This window comes from Phytophthora parasitica, assembly GCF_000247585.1.
Source record: "Phytophthora parasitica INRA-310 unplaced genomic scaffold supercont2.8, whole genome shotgun sequence".
Lineage (NCBI taxonomy): Eukaryota > Oomycota > Peronosporomycetes > Peronosporales > Peronosporaceae > Phytophthora > Phytophthora nicotianae.
This window is the reverse complement of record NW_008648994.1, coordinates 821,629-830,464: the sequence shown is the minus strand read 5'-3', so window position 1 is coordinate 830,464 and position 8,836 is coordinate 821,629. Positions and strand designations below refer to the sequence as shown.

Genomic DNA, 8,836 nt, shown 5'->3' with positions numbered 1-8,836 from the left:
AACCCAGGCCAAGCCTCTCATCGAGTCCACCAGAGGAGTCTAACCAGCCCCGCCGACGGGTACACAAGGTGAGCCCTCAGCAACCCCACGGTTATCGGAGTACTCCCTCCGTTAGTCGACAGTCCAGGGCACTGTGTGTTCGAGCAACGTGATTTTGCGAACCCCTCTCCACCACAAATTATTCGTCTACATCTGCAAAAGCCCTCCTCCTATGACAATATGGCGTGCAACGCAGTCTAGAATCCAGGAGCAACTTCCTCTGGTAGTCGATTTTTTACGCAGCAGAAAAGTATCCGCTGGGCCAGCGACGACGCTGTACATGGCTACAACTCAAGCAAGACACCCCTCTGATGTGCCCCTGGAAGTGCCAACAAGTTCGACGTTCCAACAACTTCAGTACGTTGATAAACTACAAAGGATTTTTGATGAGAGCGCAGCGACCGCTGTAGAAATGCACAGCGAGGCATATCCGACAATTTGGATCGTGTTACACAAAGTTGAAGCTCCTATTCCCGTCAATATTGGTGACCTACGTCGAATTTTAGGACTTCCAGACTGGAATCTACGTCTGCCATTTCGACAACCCAACCGCGAGCCTGTCGGATCCCCTCTGTCCGAAAGTGCGGATATCGAGGATGAAGAACATAAGAACGAGGAGGGCCTTCTATTTGAAAGTTAGCTTTTATCAAAACCTTCTATCTGAAAGCTATCTTTTATCTTCTGTTTGAAAGTTAACCTTTTATCACTATACCTACAGTGTCTATAAAGATTTATTCGTATGCTCATAGCTACGCGGAGTACTGCCACGGGGTTCTCTCTAAACGCCATGTTCGCGTGCTTTTGAATCCGTCGCTTTAAAAGAGAAAATTGCACCTCAATTGGAGAGTACGGCGGTAGAAAAAAGCAGAGCCACTGTCGATTGCACTAGATCTTCTATTTCACGGTACTTATGAATGCGAGCATTATCCAAAATCAAAATTGAACGCGGAAGTGGTCATGGGTTTAGGAAAGGTAAAATCTTAGAGTGCAAAATTTCGTGAAAAGTTTTTCATGTGAAAGTTCCTTCAACTTGCCCCCAAGCAAAAAAAAAGCGGTTACATCAGTTGCAGCAAGCAAGGATACACTTTTACCGCGCGAAAAAGGTAGCGATACCATTGCAGGCTGTCCGCGAGGTGACCACGCGTATTGACGCAGCATAGACCGACCGTCCTTAGTGGTCTCGTCAGCAAAAACAAGCTGATCTGGGCACGAATAGAATGGGCCGAGTCGTTTAAGGTATTGGTTTCGCTCTGACGGAACACTTTCACGTGCGCGCTTGGTCAGTTCCTTTCGAGAAAAATCCAAATCCAAGCGCAGCGCTCGACACACGGTCGAGTCTGAAATATTGCCGAGGTCGGGGAATCACTCTTTAATTGCAGACTTAGTAGAAACAAGGGTGAACTTTGACGTAGTCATCAATAGATATAAGCACTATCGAGATGAGGGCTGCTTTTCGCGAATCTTCGCATCCACGTTCCCAGTTCTCTGAAAATGCTGTAGCCATCTGCTCAGTGTACGCTGTGCGACACCCAAAAACACGACTGATATCATGTCAACAGGAACGTCATACGCGTACAAAAGAATCACTGATCTTCACCTTAAGTCTTGCGAATATGTCATTGTTGGTGCGAAAACTCCGAATGGCGGTGATTTTGCTGCCATTCGGGCTTTTTCGTCTTCTACGGGTTTGAGTTCTGAGCTATCTTGCCTCTAATCTGAGTTTTATTATTAGCACTGCCATCACAAAGCTGGATCTGATGACCTAATCCATCATGTCTTAATCTAAGTTCAACAAGTCGATGTTGCTAAAAAGACTGAAAGGCACAATAGCCACTTGTGTATAACCCCGTTACAGACAAGAATCGTGCTTCCCAGATACGTCGCAGACTGGAATACAAAGTGGTTTCTGAAGTGCTGCAGCTGCTCGCTAGTGAAGTGGCGCCAGGCTACTACGGAAGCTCAACCGGGATTATCCTGGATGACGACAAGGACAACTCAGTATGGACACCTCCAAGGCTGAACTACCTTGCTGAGAATCAAGATGGCGATCTATCGATGACGGACAACGAGAAGGATCTGTTGGGTGTGGCTTCGTGCTGTATCTCAAGATGACAGCATTCTGAGAGACGAGAAGCCTACGGGGGTCGTCTGAAATTGTGCCTGCACCAAAGCACCAAAGCACCCGCAACCACAGCATTCGCTGCCGCCGTCGTTAGTAGTGGGTCATGGAACATTACGCCGGCAGTTTTTTTTACTTTCCGTAATTTACCTGCGAGACCAGTCCTGGAACGTTCTTTCGAGGCAGCTGCTATTTTGACGACGCAACCTCTCGACCACCTGTGAGCGAAAGCAACGTCTTTTCGATCTTAGGGTAGTTTCAGAACCGCTCAACCGGTGAGATCTAACAGACGTTGATCCACATTATAGTGAGAGCCACGTCTTTTGGATCCTAGGGCGCATCGGGACGGACAACATTCAAACTACATGTATATTGATAAAAGCAATACGCTGGCAGATTTTTACCTCAAGGATTAGTTGGGACAAGCGCGACGTGGCGTCTCATCATTGGTTGAATATCTATATCACACGCCTTCTTTTCCGCTTAAGTACGCCAGAAATTCTCCCTCCCTTCTTCCTCATTCCAGAATGTGCCGGCTCGAGGAACGATGGTCCTATTAAACTGCGCGCTGGTTGGAGTTGGGAGCGTGATATCTATTATCATTGAAGAATGGAAGACGGTGGCTCTCCTGAAGGATGCGATCAAGGCGAAGAAGCCAGACACGATCAAGGGAGAAGCAGACAACCTGCAGCTCTCTCTGGCGAAGAAGGGCGAAGGATGGCTACCAATTGAGGACCTTGCTGCGATAGAAGACGGAGTAGCGGTGCCGGGTTTTGAAAAGGTGTCATTGGTGGATACAAAGCGTGTGAAGTACTCGGCCTATTCGATTCAGAAAGTGTTGCAGATGAAAGGATTGCCCTCACCTCAAACGGAGCAAATTCACGTGCTGGTGGTGGTTCCGGAGCAAACACAAGGACAACCACGATTGTGGCTCGTTACTGGGTCCGTCGATAACGCGTTGAACACGAAAGGGATTCGCTGCAGACTGTACTGGATGGCGACGTTACGCATTGGGTACTACGATCCTGTGCGCCGCACCCCGGATAAGAATGTCGCGTTTTGGTACGAAGGCAAGAAGTTGTGCTTCCATGTACTGTTCAAAACAGGTGCGTGCTTTTATATATCGTCATTGCATCGTAGTGGCGGACTAACTCTTTTTTCGTTTGCAGAAGATGCTGCTTTGCTATTCGAAACTGACCTGAGAACTGGCCCGCAAACGTTGGGCTCTCCATTGTATGACCAAGTAGTTGAGACGCGCGTTGCCCAAATTAATGCTGTGTCTGCTGAGCTTCAGCGCGTCTTCTACGCTGACTATGTTCCAGAAGAGTCCGAGTCTCAACAAAACACAATTTCATCCGTATCATTGACTACAAGCGTTTCTAATTTGGACACCTCGACTGATGAGTTCGAATATCAGCGAATCGAGCGCAAAAATCACTTCGTTCCGTACGGCAAGGCAGAAAGCTGTCATTTGGTGTCAAGAAAGCAAAGCAGAGACCACAAACGAGAATTTGCCAAGTACGATCGCGATCCAAACAATCGGCTTGCTCTTTCTCGCGACATGCATGGTTGGTACGACGGTATGAGCATCGAGTTTCCCATCGTCAACATGCTCCCCGGATCCGTTGACAAGAATTCATCTATTGGCAACAGACGCAAGGTACATAAGATGTGCAGAGGTTTGTGAATGCAATTATCCTGACGTTTACGTGTGTAGGTGGAGGTGTTCGTGAAGGTTGTAGATGCACAGTGCACAGATCGTGTTTTCAGTCGTTTGAAAGAAGGATCAACCAAGACCGACGATCCGCTCGTGATGAAGACGTTTGTTCACGTGGAGGATCCAGAAACGTTTTGTTTCTGTATGAGGTGGAAGTATGATGACAACGATAAGCGCCAGAGAAGCTTCTTTGATATGACTCCGGCGGTCGATTGAATACAAATAATAAGTTTGAGGTTCCAGGTTTGTCAAAAAAATTAGTTTTGATCCTGATAATATAAAGTTAGTAATATACAAAAAATGGCGTACTCACCTCAGCAATACCTCGCTAACAAAGAGCGCATTAAGGCTGCGCAGAAGCGCTACTATCAGCGCACACGTGAAACTCGAGAGGCCTTTTATTCGGGCAAGTACGTTAGGTCATGATTGTCAGGGCCAGAGTAATCATTTGGTCTGTAAACAAATGCCATGGGTCTGGAAACGCTTTGAATGGATCACCGTACTGTATCTTGATTGTATTATCTGGCAGTATCACATATCCAGCACCACCAAGCAAAAAACTCAAATTCCATACGTCAGTTCGCAACTTACTTCCTATTGTGCTCTGTTCAATCAATGCATCTCAAACCTGGCTTCACAACGCCTTCGGGCTGCATGGTGCTGCTGTCCATCCTTGCCCTGCTGGCATGTGGCTCAGAGTTGGTTACGGCGTCATTAACGCCATCAACAGTTGAAGTTCGCAGAGATGAAGACTGGAGCGGCAATGTGGATAATCAAACCTACCTGAGGAACCACAAACAGAGATCGCTTGATCAAGACGATGGCGGTTTTGAGGAGAGAAACGGGTGCAACACTTCCCGGGGTGAAAGGTTTGGCTATCTCGCAGAAGCTGAAGAATATTGCAACAAGCATCAAAGAAAAATTCTCATCCAACAATCAAAAAGCAACCGACAAACTTTTCGCTCGTCTAAAGGTCGGGAACGTCCAGGAAAGTCTTTTTGTGAGTGCACCGTATAAAAAGTGGACAGCGTCTGTGGCCAAAGCTTACAAGACGAATCCTAAAGCTGGTCGTGCAGCTGTGTTTTCTACGCTGGCAGCTCGTTACGATGATGAAGCTCTGGCCAAACTTTTAGTTGAAGCAAAGCAAGTCCGTGCAACGAGAGAGCCTGCCAGTGAATTTCAAGCCATGCAGATCGACAGCTGGGCTGCTAAGCAGAAAACGACGGATGATATATACAGTGCTTTGAAGCTGGAAGTGAACGAGAAGGATCTTCTGAAGAATCCATTGTTGGACACGTGGATCTCCTACATTCCAAAAGCGGCAAGTGAAAATCCGTACAATTTGGTGTTGCGCAAGCTTATGAACCACTATGATGACCAAGGACTGGCACAAATGCTAATTGCAGCTAAGGAAGATAGCCGTGTGGCAAGCATTGCAACAAAGGTGGAGGAGTCGTTACTAAAACGGTGGCAGAGTGATGGAAAGACGGCAGACGATGTCTTCAGGCTGCTACGGCTTAACGACGACAAAAGTGACTATATTATGAAGAACCCAGTGCTGAGTACATGGATCAGTTACGTCGACCAGCTTCACGAGAAAAACCCGTATGATGAACTGGTGCTCATGTTGACTAAAAGTTATGGTGAAGGTGGGCTTGCCGACATACTTGTTGCAACAAGAACAGATTTCACTACTCGAAGCATGGCTATTGACTTCGAGAATGCACTGATAAAAAAATGGTCGATGGAAGCAAAAACGATAGATGATGCATTTAACCTCTTAAGGCTTCGCAGTGACAATGTGGAAGAAACGCTGAGGAATCCAGCTCTGATCACGTGGATTTCGTACGTAAAAAAGAGTAACAAAGACCCGTACGAATTGCTCTTTCGACAACTGGATTTGCGGGCAGGCGACGCACATCTAGCGAAGATGCTTGCCTTAGGAGCGAAAAGCAACAAATTCGTGATTGAAGTTTCTGAACTGCAAGCGCTGCAATACAGCAAGTGGCTCAGCAAGAAATTATCAGCAGATTACATGTTCAACCTTCTCCAACTAAAGAAGAACGGCGATAAACTCTTTGACAGTCCCGTGCTTAGTACATGGAGCTCCTACGTGGCGAAAAAGAATCCGGGGAGGGAAGATGAGACGATGTTTTCGGTGTTACAGAAGCACTACAAAAACGACATTCTTGCGAAAATGTTTTCTGAAGCAAAGGAGAAGCCAACTATGAAAATAATTGCTTCAAGATTGGAGGGAGAACTGTGGCAGAGCGAAGGACAAACAGCAGGCAAACTTTTCACAACTTTGAAACTGGATGAGACTGGAGAGGGTCTTTTTGAAGCCCCGATGTTTGCTAGTTGGGCTGCGTATGTCAAAAGACTGAGTCAGTACGAGAAGAACCCAAACGAGTTCGTAATTTTCTCTGAGCTAGAGAAACGCTACGATTATGTGGATCTCGCACGAATGCTTTATAATGCTGAACGGCAAGCTGATAACACGAGTGGGGCGGGGAAAGATACGGTAAAACTACTTAGTGCCTTACGGAAGCAGCAGTACAAGCAATGGATGACCGAGAAAGGATTGGATCCAGAAAGGCTCAGCCTTATAATAACTCGTCGTCAAGACTCGAGGAACAACGGCGTCCTTCTCGGCTTCTATGATTTTTACCGGGCTAATGGCGGGCCAAAGTTCGTCTAACGGGGTTTACGCTTTAGTAACTAGCAGCACATGTGTGAAGGCAGTGATACCTTTGAGGTTCCGATGTCTGGTACTTGAGGGTCCTACTTAATCAGGTAGAACAAATAATGGTACTTACAGATATGAGGTAACGTGTTTTTGGCTCGTATTCGTACATGATCTGGATTTTGGTCGGGCATTCATCTAGCGATAATTCCATCATTATCGGAAATTTTATCGGCAAATAAGCGAATGTAGCAGTCAAAAGAAAATTAGACTTCTCCTTTGAGGAGCAACAGCGATCGACTACAAAGAACGGCTTTTTGGTGAAGTTGCCAGCGCAATTCTACATTTGTTAGTATGGCCCACCTTCTTCCCGACAATAGCTCCTGTATGCGCCATGCAGACTATTAATATCTCCGATGACTCTATTCTGTATTCTAAGTCTTGAACGGATATTCGATTGCAGGTAAGCCGGCACAGTTACTGCATATGCTCCAATCATCTCTAAACTTAATATTCAACCTGTCTATTTATATATCATCCGATAAAGCCAACAGCTGCACTGAAAACACGAGCGAATAATTTTTAAAACGGACGTTAACAGGAACTTTCCTTTTTAAGTGTCGATTCAACTTACGCGCTTCACAGGAGTAGGGGGAATACAGGAGAAGAGGAAGAAGTCGTCTTGAGTAGCAGGTAGCAAAGAGTAAGTGAGATTTAGAGTTAAAGCGTAGATCGAGGGCACGCGGAACGCGTGGCAGGTATTGGGACCACCGTTAAACTTGGGTCTTTTTACAGGAATTAACCCACGTAGGTAATTACTCATATATGCATTTTGAGCGTTTTTATTTATACCATGAGGTATGAGGATGTGATCCTTGACATTAAGAAACTTACTTCCTCCGTCCGAAAATATAAGGCAGTTTGTCCAAAAATTTCATTTTTAAGCTCAAATCATCGTATGAAGGTTCATTAATTGGCTAATAGTAAGGCGCTCCGCGTAATGATGCGATTGGTGGTTTTCACGAATAAATTCGTTGGCTAGAAGTAAAGTTACGATCTTCGGAACAGTGCCACTTCATCCCACTCTACCTTTTTCCTTCGTCGTTCCTACCCATGGCTATTCCCACCGCTCTAAAGTGCCGCACCCGCAAGAACCTTACCCCAGCCGAGCGTGCTGAAGTTATCGCCTACCTCCTGAGTGTTAGTACCGAGCTATCCCCTCCTCAAGGCGCCATTAAAGCTTGTGCGACTAAATACGCTTGTGGAGACGCTCAGATCTCGCGATTGTGGCGTCGATCGGTTAAGGCCATTCAAGCAGGAGCTCCTATCGACTACGAGAGCGGTAGAAAGGGTCGAAGTGGCCGCAAGTCGCGGTTGACGTCGGAGTTCCGCGTCCAGCTCAACGAGGCCATCGAACTTATTCCCCTGGAAGACAGAACCGACATCCGTACTTTGGCGAGTAGTCTCGGTATTGCAAAGTCTACGTTACACGACTACTACCAGGCTAAGTTCGGTTCAGTTGAAATAAGTAATGGATACACGCACTTAATTCTTATATTTCCGGACAACAGAATTACAAGGACTGCCTTATATTTTCGGACGGAGGAAGTATTTGATTAGGTTTAAGTTGAGATGCCCCGCAAGCTTTGTGTTGTCCCGCAAGCTTTGTGTTGTCCCGCAAGCTTTGTGTTGTCCCGCAAGCTTTGTGTTGTCCCGCAAGCTTTGTGTTGTCCCGCAAGCTTTGAGCTGCCAGCACATCTAAAAAAAATCTCCAGTTTTGAAAGGCTTCGACTAAAAACAACACTCATGAGCGTGCCTCCAAAGTCATTTGGCCGGGAGGAGCATTCTGGACAAAGGTGATATTCCTTACAAAATAAGTAAAAACGTGAAATAGGTAGTAGACGTAATTACACGAGCAATTTATTGCGGCACAGTTTTTGTGTTTTCAGGAAGCGCCCAATAACTACACTACGATTGTTTCAAGACCAAATGATCACCCTGGCATTAACTGATTCCAACGACGGCTTCAGGTTTAAGTAAGCCTCAGTGCTTCAATGCTCCAGTGATCTTCACTATCCGTGAGTGCCAGGGTAATCATTTGGTCCTGAAACAATTGTAGAGCTACTATTGGGGTGATTAACAACATGATTCCAACAACGGCTTCACCATTTAGTGAACATCAGGGTAATCAAATGGTCTTGAAACCATCGTAGTGTTGATATTTAGGTATTTGCCTTAGAGTTAGCAAGGGTATACTGGAAATATATTCGGATATGGA

At 46.1% G+C, this 8,836-nt stretch overlaps 4 protein-coding genes across 7 annotated transcripts; all 4 read left to right on the top strand.

The window, feature by feature from the left end:
* Positions 1–211: 211 nt before the first annotated feature.
* On the top strand, positions 212–2,151 carry PPTG_21764 (hypothetical protein; the record flags this gene model as incomplete). Its single annotated transcript, XM_008899949.1, has 4 exons — positions 212–396; positions 460–674; positions 1,276–1,318; positions 1,971–2,151. 4 exons carry the CDS (start codon positions 212–214, stop codon positions 2,149–2,151), a joined length of 624 nt encoding a protein of 207 aa, XP_008898197.1.
* A 417-nt stretch (positions 2,152–2,568) lies between these two features.
* On the top strand, positions 2,569–4,213 carry PPTG_05866 (hypothetical protein). Of its 4 annotated transcripts, none has more exons than XM_008899595.1 (3): positions 2,569–3,264; positions 3,331–3,818; positions 3,876–4,213. In XM_008899595.1, exons 1-3 carry the CDS (start codon positions 2,706–2,708, stop codon positions 4,089–4,091), a joined length of 1,263 nt encoding a protein of 420 aa, XP_008897843.1. In that variant the 5' UTR covers positions 2,569–2,705; the 3' UTR covers positions 4,092–4,213. The 4 variants fall into 4 exon arrangements, with proteins under 4 accessions (XP_008897843.1, XP_008897842.1, XP_008897844.1 ...); XM_008899594.1 differs by having other exon boundaries at positions 3,328–3,818; XM_008899596.1 differs by having other exon boundaries at positions 3,328–4,213.
* A 482-nt stretch (positions 4,214–4,695) lies between these two features.
* PPTG_05865 (hypothetical protein) lies at positions 4,696–6,705 on the top strand (the record flags this gene model as incomplete). The annotated part of the gene is made up of 1 exon (XM_008899592.1): positions 4,696–6,705. One exon carries the CDS (start codon positions 4,696–4,698, stop codon positions 6,571–6,573), a length of 1,878 nt encoding a protein of 625 aa, XP_008897840.1. The 3' UTR covers positions 6,574–6,705.
* Positions 6,706–7,671: 966 nt separating this feature from the next.
* On the top strand, positions 7,672–8,178 carry PPTG_05864 (hypothetical protein; the record flags this gene model as incomplete). The annotated part of the gene is made up of 1 exon (XM_008899591.1): positions 7,672–8,178. The coding sequence occupies one exon, from the start codon at positions 7,672–7,674 to the stop codon at positions 8,176–8,178; it is 507 nt and encodes a 168-aa protein (XP_008897839.1).
* Between the last annotated feature and the right edge of the window lie 658 nt (positions 8,179–8,836).